The 19,174-nt window shown below is 49.4% G+C and overlaps 1 protein-coding gene across 1 annotated transcript in view; it reads left to right on the plus strand.

The window, feature by feature from the left end:
• Positions 1–19,174, plus strand: part of ZNF292 (zinc finger protein 292) — a 176,804-nt gene that overhangs the window by 81,591 nt on the left and 76,039 nt on the right. Inside the window, exon 4 of the mRNA XM_082249212.1 lies at positions 9,921–10,056. Coding sequence (XP_082105338.1) covers positions 9,921–10,056 — 136 coding nt within the window. The remainder of the gene's footprint in view (positions 1–9,920; positions 10,057–19,174) is intronic.

Below are 19,174 nucleotides of genomic sequence, written 5' to 3' on the forward strand. Positions count from 1 at the left end.
GGCGGTTCACATTCCAGGGGTTGGAGAACTGGCGGGCGGATTATCTGATGCCGCCAGTCCCTGGACCAGGGGGAATGGCCCCTCCATCCGGGTGTTCTCCAGATGTTGTGCGCAACGTGGGGTCTTCCGGAGGTGGACCTGTTCGCGTCTCGTCTGTGCAGCAAGGTGTACAGGTTCGTGGCAAGGCCACGCGATCCTCGGGCAGACGCGTCATACGCGTTGGTAGCTCCGTGGCATCAGTACCGACTGATGTATGCATTTTCACCGTTTCAATTGCTGCCCAGGTTCCTTCGCAGGTTGGTCTCGGAACCAAAACACGGTGATTCTTGTGACACCGGACTGGCCTCGCCGGTCCTGGTACGCAGACCTCGTGCATTTGGCGGTCGACGCCCCGTGGCGTCTGCCTCTTCGGGAAGATCTCCGGTCTCAAGGGCTGATATTTCATCCTGCCTTGCAGTCGCTGGCTTTGCCGGCCTGGCTGTTGAAACCGAGGCCCTGAGGGATGGGGGTCTCTCCCCTGAGGTCATTCACACTTTGATCGACGCAAGGAATTTTTTCCTCGGGGTAGGTCTTTTACCGTATTTCGGAGGCCTATTTTGCCTGGTGTGAGTTCAGGGGGTCTTCACCTCGCCCATGGTCGGTGTCTGGGGTGTTGTCCTTCCTTCGAAAGGGTGTTGACAGCGTTTGGCGCTGGCTATGATCAAGGGTCAGGTGTCTGCGATGGCCATTCTTTTTTCAACGTCCTATGGCATCTATCTCCTTGATTGGCACTTTTGTTCGGGGGCATCTGGTCCCTCCTAGGAGGGTGCCTCTGCCTCCTTGGGACTGGAATCTTGTTCTGTCCGTGTTACAACATGGTTCTTTTTTGAACGGATCGGGTAGATCTCGTTGTCTATGTTGTCCTAGAAGGTCACCTTTTTTGGTGGCGATCAATTCGGCTCGCAGAGTGTCGGAGCTGGCAGCCTGTCCTGCCTTTGTCCGTATCTGGTCAATCACTTGGTTAAGGTGGTCTTGCGACCTAACCCTTCTTTTTTTCCGAAGAGGGTTTCGGAATTTCGCCTCAATGAGGACATTGTCTTGCCTTCGCCTTGCGCGAAGTCTACACATTTGGAGGAGGTGGTGTTGCACTCCTTGGATGCTGTTCGTGGCGATTAGGGTTTACCTAAAATCGTCTGAATCTTTTCACAAGTCGGATTCTTTGTTTGTCCTTCTGGGGGTCCTCGGAAGGGCGTGGCGGCGTCGGCTTCTGCCGTCGCCAATTGGTTCAGACAGGCCGTTGAACAGGCCTATGCTTTGCGGGGAAAGGTTTCCCTTATGCCTGTGAGGGCGCACTCTACCAGATCTCTGAGTACGTCTTGGGCCTGTCGTCATGGGGCTTCTGTGGCCCAGGTGTGTAGGGCGGCGACTTGGTCGACCGTGCACACCTTCACTCTGTTCCACAGAGTGGATGTTCAAGCATCGGCAGATGCTTCCTTTGGCCGCAAGGTTATTAGTGCGGCGGCCCCTTAGGGTCCCTGGTTTTGGTCCTTTGGGCTGTTTGGGATTTCTTTGTATCCCTGGGTTATTTGTTTTTTTCCTGGGTTATTGCTCCAGTTGAGCAAATTTTTTCTCGTGTTGCCCAGCTGGTTTCCTTCCTTTGGTAAGGTTACTTTCTTGATGTGGAGACTGCGTTGCCTTTAGGCGCGGCTGCGTTTCCCACCCCTCATGTTTGCACTGCTTTGGGACGTCCCCATTGTGACGAATATGAAGATGGCGGCGACTGTCGGAGGACGTAAGAGAAAACGGAATTTTTGTAAAATCTTACCTGTAAAATTCCTTTCTCTGAGTCCTCCGACAGTCGCCGCCCCCGCCCCTCTTTTGGGGTTTAGGTACTCTACTGCTATTCCACTGAAACTGAAGCAGGAAGCAGGAGGGTATAGACTGAGGGGACCACCCCCTGGGGTGGGGATATGTTAAAAGCTTTAATATTGACATATTCTGTTGCCTAGCTACTCCTACGGAGCAAAGTCTAATACCCCATTGTGACGAATATGAAGATGGCGGCGACTGTCGGAGGACTCAGAGAAAGGAATTTTACAGGTAAGATTTTCCAAAAATTCAGTTTTTTGTGTGGACCTTTGGCTGGCTTCTCCTTGCGGGACTGTGGTCGGCGTCCTCCCCTGCTTGTCATGTTCTCAGGGTGAGCTTAGTATATAGCGACTCTGCTGGGTCTGCGTCCATGCACTTCGGGTGCTCTGACGGTGAGGATGATTCCGCTTTTACTGTGCATGCAAAGGCGCTGGTGGATACACTGATTGTATCGGTGCAAGTAATTTAAATATTGGGATGCAGCCGCTGCTGCATCAGAGGTGCCGGTCCCCTTGGGGCCAGCAGTTCCTCAAAAGCGACTAAGGTATTCCCCCTTTTCCTGCCTACTGTGACAAAATTGTCGCGGATCAGTGGACTTGTTCTAAACGCAATATGGCGGTGCCTGAGCGTTTTGACGGTATCCCTTGAGGAGTCTGAGTACGTGGGCAGTCCCACCTGTGGGGGACTCATGTTTCCAGTAAATCCACCATAATTCTGGTGGAGAAGTCTCCAGTTTTTAAAAAGATGTTTTTGTCAGGAGAGTCGAGACTGTTCAACCACATGTTTTACTTTGGCCGGTTCGGTCCTTGGGCCGGTGTTCACCATGGCATTGGTGTCCCTGACTTTGGGCACAGCTTTTTGCGCTGGGATCTGGAAGGGGGAACAGCCTCCACCTGCCCTTGTGAAGCTGGCAGGCTTTTTGATCCAGGGGTTGCAGTTCGTCTGTGCCTCTTTGGATGCGGCTCCCTTAGTCTCCTTCGGCGCATGATATGGCAAATATACTGGTCTGTGGACCTGGCTGTCCAGAAGGCCTTGTATGATTTTCCTTTTGGGGGAATCAACTGTTCAGTGTCTCCCTGGAAGGACCTCCTTCGGGGGTTCCTTGCGGACCCGGTCTGGTATGCCGAGAGCAGGTTCTTCCAGACCTGTAGACAAGGTGTCTTCTGCCTGAAGGGGCGCAGTCACCCGTGTTTAGGGTGGGGGAGGACGTCTTTGCTTCCTCTGGATCGGTGGACCTCCCTGATCAGACAGGTGGGTCCATGATTTGATCGGCCCGGCTAAAAGATCAAGTTTTCGATCTTCTACTCTAATGCAGTTCTCACCTGCCAACCTGCTTTTTACCTCAGACTGCCTGCGAGGTCTCTTTAAGGCGATGCTACTACAAGGGGTGATTGTCCCAGTCTCAGAATCTTTGCAGGTTTTAGGAAGGAAAGTGTGGAAGTCCAATCTTGGACCTCAGTTCTGAACCGTTTTTGTGCGGGTACAGATGTTTTAAATGGAGTCCATTTATACGGTAGTGGCATCCCTACCTCAGGGGGATCTTCTGACCTCTATTGATATTAAGAAGGCTTACCGTCCTTTTCTGTTATGTCGGTCTTCCCTTCTTCCTCTGCCTGCTGTGGGAAAGGAGCATTGTCAAGAGATATCACCTCTGGCTTTCACGAGTGTTGGCCCCGGTGTTGGCCTTTTTGCGTCAGTGGGGGATTGCGGTACTGGGTTACCTGGATGATCATCTTCTATGAGCAGAGTCTCCGACTTCTGACGGACAACCGGGAGATTACTGTGCAGACTCTGTAGGAGTTTGGTTGGAAATTTAATTTCCAGTTGTTGGCCTTGGTTCCCTCCACCTAGTTGGGCCTGTTCTGGACTTGGCCTCAGCCAGGGTGTTCCTCCTATGGGACATGTTCCAATATCTGTTCAGATGAGACCTCTGCAAGAGTTTCTTGCTATGTGAAGTGAGAATCCACAGTCCCTAGATACTCTGATCCTGTTTAGGCAGGGTATGCGAAGGTCCCTGCTTCGGTGGCTTCGCTCTCCATCGCTTTGACGGGGTGATTCCTCCTTCCCCTGTACTGGACGGTGGTCTCCATGGATGCCAGCCTGTCCAGGTGGGATGGCGTGGTTTTGACACCGATTGTTTCAGGGGGTCTGGCCTCTGGAAGAATCCAGATTACTGATGTATATAATGGACATCTCCTCAGAGGTGTTTCATTAGTTGTGTCTCTGGTGGGGAACTCCCGAGTTGGTCCTGTTGGCCTCTCGTCTCCACAGGAAGGTGTTTGGGTTTGTGGCACGATCTTGGGATCCTCTGGCCGTCGCCAAGACGCACTGCAGATACTTTGCAGATGTGAATCCCATAGTGCTCACTCCCGTGCCTTTTCGGTGATTCGGTTGGTTTCCTCCAACGCGGTGTTGAGCATAACCTGGCCTCGGGTACCATCAAGGGCCAAGTTCGGCCATTGGCTTTTTGCTTTCTTCGTCCTTTTGGCCATGCTTTCTGTGGTTCGCACATTTGTTCAGGGGGTTCGCCACTTGTCTCCCCCAGTACGGTCCCCTTTGCCCTCGTGGGATCTCAACTTGGTGCTGTCGGTTTTCAGTAACCGCGTTTTGGAAAATATTTGCGAGATTCCTCTGCTTACTTTGTCCCAGACGGTAACCTTCTTCTTAGTAGCTATTTCTTCCGCACCAATGGTGGCGGAGCTGGTAGCTGTCTTGTTCACCTTACTTGGTGGTTCACGGAGATAGTGGTGCTTCATCTCTGACAGTTTTTTTCCCTAAGGTCATCTCTGGTTTTCATTTAAAAAAGAACACAAGGAAAGCAACACAATGCTTTTAAGTCCAAGCGTCTTAAAGAGATTGCCTTACATTCTTTGGATGTGGTTGGGCAATCAGGGTGTACCTGGCAGCTACTGAGTCGTTCCAATAAATTGGATCCCCTGGTTGTCCTTACAAATGGTTCCCATAAGGGGCTGCCCGCATCTGCTGTGACCATTTCCGATGGATCAGGCAGACTGTGGTGCAGGCCTATTGTATTAAAGGTCGGGATCCTCAGTTTTCCTGTTAAGGCATATTCTACAAGAGCGTTTAGTGCCTCTTGGGTCTTCTGTGATCAGGCGTTAGTGGTGCAGGTTTTCAAGGTGGCTACTTGGTCATCTGTGCACACTTTAACAAAATTTTTTAGGGTAGATATGTTGGCATCTGTTGATGCGGCCTTTCGCCGCAAGGTTTTGCAGGCCGCTGTTTGAGAGGATTTGTCCTCTTTGAGGGTGTGCATTTTTGCCAGGTGAGTTTGTTGTTTCCTTGTTGAGCTTCTTTTTTACATGGTGGGCTACGTTTAGCCTTTGGGAAGTATGTTTATTGCTGTGTTCTTCCCACCCCTCATATTGACACTGCTTTGGGATGTCCCAAGGGTCAACAGATATGGAGCTGTGTCCGTCAATGAACGAAAGAGAACTAGATTTGTCTTACCGTAAAATCCTTTTGTCTGATCATTTGAAACCGCACCCGTCCCTCTAATGAGTTGAGGTTTATGGTCTTCTGACACTGCTTGTTACAAAACTGAAGAGCTAGAGCAGGAAGTGGGAGTATACCCCCTGTGACTGCCCTATTGGCGTAGTCAAACTCTTACCTCTTTTCCGCCTAGTGTCCTACTCCTAATGAGGAGTAGTAGCATAACCCAAGGGTCAAAGAAGATATGGAGCGGTGTCTGTCAATGAACATCAGAGAAAAGGATTTTAGGGTAAGACAAAAATACATTTTTTTCTTCCTCAATGCTATTTGCATTTTGCAGTGGGCGATCAGCATTTCCAATTTGTCATCTTATCCCTTTGGTCTGACAACCGCACCCAAGGTGCTTGCCTAGTTTTGGCTTTTCTCCACAGTCAGGGAATTCCTATTGTGGGGTATGTGGGACAGTCTGATGTTAAAAGACCCTGTTAGCTAACATCCAGCAGACAGCACAGACTCTGCAGGGCTTTGGGTTGATCCTCAATCTGCAAAAGTCATCACTGGCATAACCTCAGACTGGATTACTTTTGGCTATACACAGTTCTGTCCATGATCTTCCTCTGTCAGGAAAAAAAAATTACCTCTTTGTACTCATGCTTGGGCTCAGGGGGATTCTTGAATCATGTTTGCTTTGAGGGTCTTGGGCCTCATGGTTGCATTCTTTTGAGGCTCTGCCATTTCATGCCAAGTCATTGCAACTCAGCATCCTGGCAATGTCAGAGCAATAGACTCAGTCCTTGGACTGTCCCATGCATCTGGCCTACAAGGCCTTTTTTTCCCTAGTGTAGTGGATTTCCAACCCAATCCTGAGGTTACATAAGCTCTTTTCTCCAGTTATTGAAGGTTCTCACAACAGATCCCAGCCTGTGTGGCTTGGGAGCAGTCCTGAATGCCCTCTCAGCATGGGGACATTTTACAGGTAGAAGCTCAACTTCCCTTTAAAGTTCTAGAACTCAAGATGCGGACATCAGACAAGAATATAGTTGGACAATACCATGGCCTACATCAGTCAAGGAGGCACCAGAAGTCTTATCGCTCACAGGAAAGCAAACCTAATCCCCTTCTTGTGCAGAGCTTTATGCTCTACCCATCCAGGGTTGTTTCAAGCTCTTTACCACATGTGGGGGATGCCGGATGTGGATCTTCTGGCGTCCAAATTCAACAGCAAACTGAAAAGGTTTCTCTCTGGGTCCAGGGACCATTAGGCCTTCACAGTGGATGCTCTGGTGATGCAGTGGAATCCGTTCAGCTTGATCTATGCCTTTCTACCCCCTCATTTGTTCTCGGTTACGGAAGTCTCTGGATCGAGAAGGATATTCTGGTGATCCTCATCGCACCCAATTTTCCCAGGATAACCTAGTAGTCACACATAGTCCTGGTAGGCACTATGTGGTGCCTTCCAGGGGACTGTGTACTGTTCTGCTTCTTAGTCACTGGCTTTAACAGCATGGCTATTTAAGCCACAGTCCCGAGGGTCCATGGCCTTTTGGATTCGGTCATCTTTACCCTCTTGAAGGCTGAGAAATCAACTTCTCAAAGTCTACAATCACACCTGTAAAGCCCATTTTGCTTTGTGAGTCAAACTTTCAAGCTATTGTGGATCTTTTCTGTCTTCAAGCCTAATATGGACCAACATCAATCTTTGAGTACCATCTAGGGACAAATCTCAGCCTTGCCTGTTTTAATTCAGAGATCTTAGCCCTTTCACTCCCTAGTTGGGGGACTTTGTTCACAGTGTGGCCTGCATAAATTCTCCTGTTTTTACTGCTCAGGTGTTGAAGGACAAAGTTTTCTTTAGGTCTTTAGGCCTCTTTCCTCTAGAAGGTGGTCTCAGCCTCCTTCCCCCCCCCCCCCCCCCGAATCAGAATATTGTCCTTTTTATGCTCTGTTCTGAAACATCCTAGGGAAAAGGTTTTTTTCTATTGTCTGGTAAGTGGTGCACGCTGTGAGAGTTTACCTCTGGACTATTGTCTCCTTTAGGCAATCATATTCCTTCCTTGTGCTTGTTAAACATACCTGCAGTGACTTCCACTCCACCAGTGTTTTCTAGAGCTATATTCTTGCTGATGGGCCTTTTCCTTCACCCAATTCTGGCTGTGACCTTACATTGTCACACCATGTTTGACTGGTCATAATCTTATAAGAACTCTACTGTCGAAGTTGATACCTCACCCACAGAACACTTGAAGCAGATTGCTGTGTTGTTAAATTTCAGTTGTGACGGTTTGCTAAAAGCCTCCCATTTAATTTCTTGCATGTGTATCATCTCAGTTCATATGTGTAGAGCACTTTGACTAATGTCCTGGAGTGAGGAACCCTACCAGAGACCGCTTCTCTTTGAACCAGTTTGTCAAGGATGCTGCCAGTGGAAAGAGCATCCATCTTTCTCAGCGGAAGGAGCCTAAGGAACACACTGTAAGTCTTCCCCTCATCTGTTAATGTCCCTTTTTGTGTCTCCACTCAAATTCTATTATTGCTTTCCTTCACCAGGGATCAGTTGACATCAAGGATGCTTATGTCCCCATAATTCTTGCTCATCGCCGATTTCCTACACTTTACCAAACGTTGGCTTCTCACAACAGCATCTTCTGTGTTCACTACCAAGGTCTTGGCTCCTGTATTAGCCCTGCTGAATTCTTGTGGAGACATCTTCCTGTTGAGGGAACAGTCGGCATAGGCTCTTTCGAATATGAAAATGACCGTTCAACAGTTACAGGGATTTAAATGAATCCTGAACCTACATAAACTGTCTAGTCCTGTTCACAACTAATACTAGAGTGCTCCTTTCTGAGTAGAAATTTCAGATGCTTTGGTCTCCGCTTCCAACTCTACATTACAAGAGCTATTCAACTCTCTGGTTTGGCAGGAAGATCTAGGTCTGATGGTTGCCTCTTCGAGGCATTTCCATTTGCCCATTTTAGCACCACACCTATACATTGCACATCCCTCAACTGTGACCTGTAAGGGAGCTAGGAAAGCCGAAGTCCAGGCTTTAGTGCCTTCACACACATCTGCCACATGCATAATAGGATAGCTGGCAACTCTGTATCCTCCAAATTAAGGTAACTTTTTAATTGGCTGCATCGTCCCTACAGAGGAAAATATGCTAATGAGTTTCAGCCATCTGGTTTGTCATAGCTCATCACAACTAAACAAACTATATATATATATATATATATATATATATATATATATATATATATTAGAGAGAGAGCGAGAGGTATCTATCTCTATATCTATCAACATTTCCCGTAATGCAAGAGCAAACAAGTGTGTCCTTATTTAAAATCAATTAAGGGAAAGGAGGAAAAGTTGCAATGGACAAAGATCAAAATACTGCATCTTCATTTAAAAAAATAAATTTCGATCTAGTAGTGTATAAACATCAACACAACAGAAAAATGTAAACCCTGTGAAAATACAATTATATCTTATTTACACTTCAAAAACAGGAATATACATTTGTCTTTTGTTCATTGACGGACACAGCTCCTGATTCTTCTTAACCATTGCGTTATACTGCCCCTTAGTAAGAAGTTTGACAGTTTATGGATGTAGCAAAGGTTAGTCTTTTTTGTTCCTCAATGGATGAGAGAGAAAACAATGATTCTTGTACATGCTCTAAAATCCTTTTCTTGGTGTTCATTGAGGGACACAGGTCCCACCCGCCGTTTATAAGTATGTTCTTGATATTGCTTTTAACAAAACTGAGGCATTCTAGTTGTGTGAGGGGTGTTTTATTTTGGGCTAGCTAGTGTATACGTCTTATGGCGCTTTTCCACTGCATGGAACCGAACGGTTCGGTTCGCTTTTGTGCTTTTCCACTGCTGGTAGCGCATGGTACGGTGTAGGAACGGTTCGGTATGGTACGGTACGGCGGCACTTTTCCACTACGTGGAACCCGAACGGTACGGCTTGCTTAAACAGTACCACCTCAGTTGTGGTTCCAACAGGGCCGTACCGGTACCATATCCCACAATCCATTGCATGCAGCCTTGACTGTTTGTCACTACTAGCCACTGATTGGTCAGAGAATCATTGTTATCCCACCCACTTTACTCTAGTGGAAAAGCAAACCGTACCGAACCGTTCCAACACCGTACCATGCGGTACCATGCAGTGGAAAACCAACAGAGCCAAGCAGGGCCGAGTGGAGCCGAGCCGGTACTTGCAGTGGAAAAGTGCCATTAAAGGATAAGAGTATGTTTAGAGATTTTATCCTTCAGGACCCCCTTTCCGGTCTTGGCATAATGTGATACTCTACCGTGGAGGGATCCAATGGGTGCTCACTGCCAGATTGCTAGCCATAGACTCCTCTACAAATGTATAGAAACTAATTAAACCCGCAATCACTGAATTGTATCATGGTACCAAATACTTGTGGTAGAGAAGATAATCCTTGCAGTATTTATAGTGGAAATGGTTAAATCGGAGCTGGAATGTCACTTTTAAATTTGGGTCAGTTTGTATGCTATTTAGTTGTATATTAATGTGTGCATATACATAGTAAAATGGTAAAACTAGTCTTCAGTATAATAAAGCCTCATTTTCACATGCTTTTCTAGGCTGCTCATGAACGGTTAGCTGAAAATGACAGCCATGAGCTTTTACTCTTGTACAACATGTCTCAAGAAGCTGGTGTGTGGAAGGATCCAGTTCTGGACAACATACTTAACAGTCAAATCCAGGACCCCCTCCAGGGTAACACCTTTCATTTTGTGATTATTTCTGCACTCTAGATATCAATGTGTAACAATATACACTGTTAACTGAAGTTATAGATGATGAAATTTAGGTTATCGCTTTTTTTTTTTTTTTTACCTAGACTGGACAACTAATTCCCATTTTCTTGTGTGAGCCAGATTATAGATCTAAATCTGACATTGTGTGATACCAAGGTCATACAACCAAGCTGAATTTCAATTAAGATAATTGCACTGACGAACAGAATGCCAAGGTTTCTTTCCTGTAATCGTATGGTATTGTGTTTCATGTGAGGGCTTAGGACTGAAATACAGCACTGCATATTCACAGAAACTGTAAGGTTACCGGCAGTGATACATTGTTCTGTTATGTATTCACAATAAAAGATAAGCTGTGTAGTTTATGATATTGCTTGTGTCTAAAAAGTGACCTCTGAATTGCGTTAGCAAGCAGCGCAAAAGCAGAGGCAAACAGAGCTGTCTTAGCTGTGTATAACACTTTCCTTTGGACAGTAACTAGGAATGCTTTTGTTTGAGCATAACCCAAAATGTACGAATGACAAGCAAATGTTGCTTTCTCTTGCGTCCTCCGACAGTCGCCGCCTCTTCATATTCGTCACATATGGGGTATTAGACTTTGCTCCGAAGGAGTAGCTAGGCAACAGAATATGTTAACATTAAAGCTTTTAACATATCCCACCCTCAAGGGGTGGTCCCCTCAGTCAATACCCTCCTACTTCCTGCAACCATATCTCAGTTTCAATGTCTAGCTTGTCAGGAGTGGCTGGCTCTCTCTGTGCTGGGGCTTTGTGCCCCAGACTCTTTCTTCTTTTTTGATTTTTTGTTTGAGTTTTCTCTCTACCTTTACTTAGCTGTTCTTTTTGTCAGCGTTAGTTCTTCGGATGAAGAGGATCATGCGGGCTGGGTCTCGGGCTGATCCCCCTGGTCGCAGGTCGTGGGTCAGTGGCTTCCCAGCCTGCCATCGAGCGTTCAGCCAGGTAACGCTCCTGGCACAGTGAACGACCCATCCCTGTTCGGGGGAAAGGGATGATTTGTGAGGTGGCTACCTCACTGGACGCTGTGCGGTTTCTTAACCCCCCATTCTGTGCGTCTTGTATGCGACTCTCCCTGCCTCATGTGCAGCGGCTTGTTCGCCTGTGCGGGTCCCCCACGCCATTGTGAGGTAAGTGTATCTATGTGGGGACCTGTCTGTCTGGGGGGGTGTCAGTCTGGGACTGTGTAACCTGCCTCTGTTCACACTGTTTGTCTCCCTATCACTCGGCTGCATGCTGTGGGCTGCAAGGGGGGGGGGAGCTGTGTGACACTGTGTGTGTCAGCCTTGTCAGTGTGAGAAGCTGGGTGCTGTGGGGCATGTTTGGGCACTATACAGCGATCGCTGCGGCGATCTGACATGTTTTTTATACATGGATGACATGTGTGCATTACTGTACTGTGGAGCGGCGGTTTCGGTGCCAAACGGCGCCATTTTGCCTACACTCGCTCCGGCCGCATGTTCTACATGCATGGCGGCCATTTTCTTGTAGCCTCCCATAGGCTTTCATAGAGCGCCCTGGCAGCATCACTTCCTCTTCTCCAGGAAGCAGCAGCGGCGAGGGTCTCCTCAGGTTATATCCTTCTTGTCCATTGCCTGTGTCAGTTTTATTGGCCCTGTGGGGGTCTCATTGTGCTTGTGTGTGGTGCGGTGGGCTGCGCTCGCCGCGCTTGTTAAAGGGGCAGTTAACCCTTTATTATCCGGCATTTGTAATAGGGGCAATGGATTCTCAGGAGGGCAAATTTCCTACCGCCTTGGTGGAAAGCCAGGGGACCGCTATTTCCCCCCCAGGGGGGGATTTAGCCACTATTGTGGCTGGCCTTGCTGCTCAGGTGCAGATGCTGGTGGCTGCTCAATCTACTAAAAGACCCAGAGTTTCTCTTTCCTCTGATTCTGAGGGTGAAGGTGATGGGGCTGTTATGGCGGGGGCCTCCTTATCGGGGTCCCGCTCCTCCCTGGATCTAGTGGGGTCCGAGGTGGAGGCTGAAGTTGAAGGGGTTGATAATTCTCCCCCTGGCTCGCCTGAAGAGCTTGCAATCATGGATGAATTGATTGCTTCCATAAAACAAACGCTGCGTTTGCAGGATGAAGTGTGTCCTCCCGCTGCCTTGGCGGCTTATGGGACGCAGAGAAAACGCTGTTAAGGAACAATGGCGCAATCTGCGCAAACCTTTTGCTGTACCAAGTAGGTTCAAGCTGCGTTATCCTTTCTCGCCTTCCACTGATGAAAGGTGGTGTGTGCCACCCCCAGTGGATCACGCAATTGTGGTTTTAAACAAATCCACTGCGATTCCTGCAGAGGATTCCCCTGTGTTCCGTGATGCCACGGATAGGAGATTGGAGTCTCTTGCCCGTCATACTTATTCTGTTACGGGTTCTATGCTTAAGGCTCTGTTTGCCTCTCTCATGGCGGCCCAGGCGGTCGCAAGTTGGACGCAGATGCTTAGGCGCGTCCTAGTGGCCGATTCGGCCTCGCCGGCGACCCTGGATATGGTGGATCAAATCCACCAGGGCGTCATGTATCTGTGTGATGCGGACTTGGACCTAGTCCCGTTGGCTGCACGTGTGCACAGCGTGGCGGTGTTGTCTCGCCGTCTGGTTTGGTTGAAATGTTGGTCGGTGGACCAGTCTTCACGTAAGACCTTAGCCAATCTGCCTTATGATGGGTCTCGCCTTTTTGGGGAGTCCTTGGATGTGTTGATTAAGGGGATCACCGGAGGTAAGAGCACTCTCTTGCCCCATTTCCCCAAGGCTAAGGGGGCTTCTGGGAAGAAGCATGCTAATTTTCGTGCCTTTCGGTCGCACTACAAGGGCAAACCGTTCAAAGGTCAAGGCTCTCAGAAGAAGCCCTGGTCTGGTAAACAGAAGTCCGGTCAATCCGGATCCGCAGCCCATAACCGTGCGGCCTGAAGGGGCGCCCTCACCCAGTTTTGGGGTGGGGGGACGCTTGCTCGGTTTTCTTCAACCCTGGTTGGCCCGCGTGCGGGACAGATGGGTTCAGGAGATCGTTCGATCTGGTTACAAGATCGAGTTTCTCGGCCGGAGAGCAGATTTTTTCCCTCAAATCTTCAACTGTCTCCAGAGCGTTTACGGGACCTGCACCTGGCGGTGCGGGACCTGAGGGCTCAGGGAGTGGTAGTTCCGGTGCCTCATCGGGACAGATTTCGGGGGTTTTATTCCAATCTGTTCACCGTGCCCAGAAAGGAGGGCAAGGTTCGTCCAATTCTGGACTTGAAGGCTCTGAACCGCTCTGTGCGGGTTCGCAAGTTCCGCATGGAATCCCTGCGGTCGGTGGTGGCTGCCCTGGTTCCGGGGGAATTCATGGCCTCCATCGATTTGAAGGATGCGTATCTTCACATCCCCATTTTCGAGGGTCACCAGAGGTACCTTCGATTTGCCATTGCGGAGGATCACTACCAGTTCGTGGCGTTTCCTTTTGGTCTTGCCTCGGCTCCGCGGGTCTTCACCAAGGTGCTTGCACCGGTTCTGGCATTATTGAGGGCCCAGGGCATTTCTGTCCTGGGGTATCTGGACGACATTCTGGTTCGGTCTGCGACCAGCCAGGGTCTGGAGAAGGACCTGTCTGTCACGATGCAAACTCTGCAGGAGTTTGGTTGGACGATAAATTTTCCAAAGTCGACACGGAGTCCGTCGGTTCGTCTTCCCTACCTGGGAATGATTCTGGACTCGGTGCAGGCGAAGGTCTTCCTGCCGGAAGACAAACTCAGAACTCTTCAGGAGGAAGTCAGGTCCCTCAGGGACGTTCTGCACTCGTCTCTGCGGACGTGCATGAGATGTCTGAGATTGATGGTCTCGGCCTTCGAGGCGATTCCCTTCGCCCAGTTTCACACGCGGGGTCTCCAAGCGGAGATCCTGTCCATGTGGGACGGGCGACCTCAATCTCTGGATCTTCGATTCTCGTTGAGTCATCGCACCAGAAGAGACCTTCTGTGGTGGCTCCAGTCCCCGATGGTGTCCGGGGGCAAGTCGTTTCGTCCTATCTCGTGGACGGTAATCACCACGGATGCCAGCCTGTCGGGCTGGGGTGGTGTTCTGGGCGTTCTGTCCGCCCAGGGGACTTGGTCGGAGGGGGAGTCCTCCCTTCCGATCAACATTCTGGAATTGCGTGCAATAAAGTCTTCATCGCTGGACGGACCGGCTGCAGGGCTGCCCGGTTCGGGTGCAGACGGACAATACCACGGCGGTGGCCTACATCAACCACCAAGGGGGCACCAGGAGTGCCCGAGCGGCTCGAGAAGTGGCCGACATTCTGTCTTGGGCCGAGACTCATGTCCCGGCGATAACGGCGGTTCACATTCCGGGGGTGGAGAACTGGCAGGCGGACTATCTGAGTCGCCAGACCCTGGATCAGGGGGAATGGTCTCTCCACCCGGCTGTCTTCCAGATGTTGTGCGCGAAGTGGGGTCTTCCAGATGTGGACCTATTCGCGTCTTATCTCAACAACAAGGTGAGAAGGTTCGTGGCAAGGACGCGCGACCCTCGGGCAGACGCGTCGGACGCGTTAGTGGCCCCGTGGCATCAGTACAGGCTGATGTACGTGTTTCCACCGATTCAGTTGCTGTCCAGGTTCCTTCGCAGGTTACACTCGGAACGCAGCACGGTGATTCTTGTGGCACCGGACTGGCCTCGCCGGTCCTGGTACGCAGACCTCGTGAATCTGGCGGTCGACGCCCCGTGGCGTCTGCCTCTTCGAGACGATCTCCTGTCTCAAGGACCGATATACCATCCTGCTTTACAGTCGCTGGCTTTGACGGCCTGGCTGTTGAGACCGAGGTCCTGAAGGAGAAGGGTCTCTCCCCAGAGGTCGTTCATACCTTGATCAACGCGAGGAAGTCTTCCTCGGGGAAGGTTTATTACCGTACTTGGAAGGCCTATTTTGCCTGGTGTGAGTCCAGGGGGTTTTCACCCCGCACGTACTCTGTTTCCCGAGTGCTGTCCTTCCTTCAAACGGGTGTCGATCAGCGTTTGGCGCTGGCTACGATAAAGGGTCAGGTGTCTGCGCTGGCCGTTCTGTTTCAACGTCCCGTGGCTTCCAACTCCTTGGTTGGCACTTTTGTTCAGGGAGTGCGGCATCTGGTTCCTCCTAGGAGGGATCCTCTGCCCCCTTGGGACTTGAATCTCGTTCTATCTGTATTACAACGTGCTCCTTATGAACAGATCAGGGAGATCTCGTTGTCTATGTTTTCCAAAAAGGTCGCCTTTTTGGTTGCGATCACTTCGGCTCGCAGAGTGTCGGAGCTGGCGGCTTTGTCCTGCAAGTCTCCGTATCTGGTTGTTCATTTGGATAAGGTGGTCTTGCGACCTAATCCTTTTCTTCCGAAGCGAGTTTCGGAATTCCATCTTAATGAGGATATTGTCTTGCCTTCGCTGTGCGCGAAGCCTAAACATCCAAAGGAGGTGAGATTACATTCTTTGGATGTTGTTCGGGCTATAAGGGTTTACCTTAAATCGACTGAGTCTTTTCGAAGACGGACTCCTTGTTTGTTCTTCCAGAGGGTCCTCGGAAGGGCATGGCGACGTCGGCCTCTACCATCGCCAAATGGATCAGGTAGACCATTGAACAGGCCTATGCTTTGCAGGGGAAGGCTCCCCCTGTGCCTGTGAAGGCGCACTCTACTAGATCTCTGAGTACGTCTTGGGCCTGTCGTCATGGGGCTTCTGTAGCCCAGGTGTGTAAGGCGGCGACCTGGTCGACCGTGCACACTTTCACAAAATTCTACAAAGTAGATGTTCAGGCATCGGCGGATGCTTCCTTTGGCCGCAAGGTTCTTAGTGCGGCAGTTCCCTAGGGTCCCTTGTTGGGGACCTCTGGCTGTTGGGATAAGTTTTTTATCCCCTGGTTATTTGTCTTTTCCTGGGTTGTTGCTCCTGTTGAGCACTTGTTTTTCCTGTAGCCCAGCTGGTTTCCTTCCTTTGGTAAGGTTCCTTTCTTTGATGCGGAGACTGCGTTGCCTTTCGGCGCGGATGCGTTTCCCACCCCTCATGTTTGCACTGCTTTGGGACGTCCCCATATGTGACGAATATGAAGAGGCGGCGACTGTCGGAGGACGTAAGAGAAAACTGAATTTTTGTAAAATCTTACCTGTAAAATTCCTTTCTCTGAGTCCTCCGACAGTCGCCGCCCCCACCCCTCTTTTGGGGTTTGGTTGTATACTCTACTGCTATTCCACTGAAACTGAGATATGGTTGCAGGAAGTAGGAGAGTATTGACTGAGGGGACCACCCCTTGAGGGTGGGATATGTTAAAAGCTTTAATGTTAACATATTCATATTTCGGAGCAAAGTCTAATACCCCATATGTGACGAATATGAAGAGGCGGCGACTGTCGGAGGACTCAGAGAAAGGAATTTTACAGGTAAGATTTTACAAAAATTCCGTTTTTTTTTTTTTTGCAACATTTTTGAGGAATGTTGTACTTAACCACCCAAGTTCAAAGTGTCGTGATGAAACGGTACAAGGACTCAGCTTCTCCTGTGGGTCCCAGCCATCTTCAGCACTGGAAATACCAGCTGCAAGGTGCAGGTCCAGCACAAAGCTCCTCTGTTGTAGCTCTGTTTGTGACCATAAACACAATGCTTCTACATTGTGTTTACATAGGAAGTGGTATTAAAACCCTTTCTGTCAGTATGGGTGTGCTTTTACCGCCTGAGCGTCAGATGCTCACATCAACAAACACGATGTCATTCAGGATTTCAGCTATTGCAAAGCTTATAAAATGCCGAGTGATCCTGCCAGGGACTCACTTCCTGTCCTCCAGTGACAGCCCAACTATCTCAGAGGAGCAGTGTTCTTGCCCTGGAAATAAAAGTAGATTCAGGCTACAGAACACCTCTCCCTCTCTTTAACATAATGGGAGGTGTTTTGTAGTTTAAAGGTGATAACTAGGAGCATTTCTATCGCTTCAGTTTGTTGAAAATGGGACAGGAAGTTATCAGTTCACGAGATTTACTGTTGAATGAGTGGCTGAACAGATATAACAAAATGCTTAAAAAAAAAAAAAAAAAAAAAAAAAAAAGGAAATTGTTAGTTTACATGCACCGTAACCACTTGACGACCAGCTGCCTTTTTTTTTTTTTCAGTAGCAGGTCGGCTCTATTACACGAAACGACATACCTGCACGTCGCTTTATTATATAATGGGGCGCGCGTGCCTCGCTGGAATCGCACACGCACCTATTGGCTAGAGGAGGAGCCAGTCAGCGGGTCTGATGGACGCGATGTCCGCCAGACACCTGCGATTGCTCCCCATGGAGACGGAACGGTGGTCTGCCTATGTAAACAAGGCAGACCGCTGTTCTGTCAGAGATGAACACAGGGATCCTCAGGGATTTAGGAACACAGATCTGTGTTCGTCCAGTGAGTCCATCCCCCACATAGTTAGCACGCCCTAGGAGCACACCTAACCCTTTGATCACTCCTGGTGTTAACCCCTTCCCTGCCAGGGTCATTAGTAAAGTAACAGTACATATGGTCATGAGGGGGGTAAAACCTTCCAGTCCTTAAGTGGTTAAAGCAGTGGTTCTCAACTCCTGTCCTCAGGACCCACTAACAGGCTAGGTTTGCAAGATAACTAAAATACATTACAGGTGAAATTTGCTGCTCAGTGATTGCAGTTTTCTAGTCTCTCTCCCCAAGGCAATACTTAAAATCTGGCCTGTTAGTGGGTCCTAAGGACAGGAGTTGAGAACCACTGCGTTAAAGTGTTTGTAAAAAAATCCTGTTCCTTTTAAGGCATGCCTTATAGCACAGTGCTGGTATGTAATTTTCTCCTCTCACCTTCCAGGACGGCAACACATGAGAGATGAGAGGCTCCACCCTACAGGAAACCCAATTAGTTCACAGTTGTTAAAAGGCCCCACCCTTCCCCTTGTCCATCCAGTATTGATTGTGTTTCTCCTACAGCGAAACATTTATTTTTTGTCTCTTTCCTGAAGACTCTGTTGGATGGTCCCCCTGTGAGGTAGGTTCCGCAACGCCGGTGAGGGCCGTACTCTACCTGCATGCCTTTTAGGCTTCTCACAGGTCGCCCCAGGATACAGGCAGTTGGTCACAGTGGTGGTCCCTCCAGAGCCCGTATCCTGCTCTTCAGCAGGGGTCTCCTCCGGTCCACCCTGCCATTCAGCCAGTATTAGAAAAAAGCGCTGGATGTAGCGGCGTCTTGGAGGAGGAACCAGCGCGCTCCAAGTCTCGCTTTGAAAACAGAACTTCCGTTTTGTGCAGGAAAGGCGGAGCATGGGCAGTGCGACCCGAAAGAGGGAAGCGAGTACGGAGGCGACGTCGGACCCACATGGCAGCAGTAAGGCGGACTCTCCAGCCGAAAGGAGCCAGAAAGCTGCCAGACACATGCAACCTGCCGCTACCCACCTCATGGAGGAGGGGGAGGGAAGGTCGGTGCAGGTGGTTGAAGGCAAGTGCTGTTTTCTCCTGGTTGGGGCTAATACCAGTGTCGGGCTTAGTTATGCGGCAGGAAGAGTGATCTTGTGTTTATCTCCTCTTCACTGCCTTACTGTTTGGCTCAGGCCTGGATGAAGTATTGTCCAGGTCCTCTAAGAAAGGGAAGAAATTTCTTAGCAAGCCATAAAGGGAGAGATATAGGAATTTTTTTGTGCCCCCCCCCCCCCCCCCCCCGGGCAAAGTCAACAGAGAGCCGAAAACGAGCCCAATAAGAAGTGGGGCTTTGGTAGAGGTAGGCAAAGAAGTAATTTGCTGTTCCCCTCTCCAGGCTCAAGCGCCAAAGATACTAAGTGACGCCAGAGTCAGTGGGGGGCAGACTGTCTCATTTAATTTCCCAATGGGAGGAAATTTCAGTCAGTTCATACATTAATCACCTCATTCAGGAAGGCTACTGCCTAGAATTTTCATCCATACCCCCACTAGAAGTGACTTTAACTCATCCGCCAAATGATGTACTAAAAAGAAGAGTCCTTTTGTATGGGATTCAAGAACTGGCAGAACTAGTGATAGTTCCTGTGCCAGAAAATCAGCTTTACCAAGGCTTTTACTCTCGTGTTCGTGGTACCCAAGCCCTTGGGAAAATACCACC

Source organism: Pelophylax lessonae, assembly GCF_965119305.1.
Source record: "Pelophylax lessonae genome assembly, chromosome: 3".
In the NCBI taxonomy this organism is placed as follows: domain Eukaryota; kingdom Metazoa; phylum Chordata; class Amphibia; order Anura; family Ranidae; genus Pelophylax; species Pelophylax lessonae.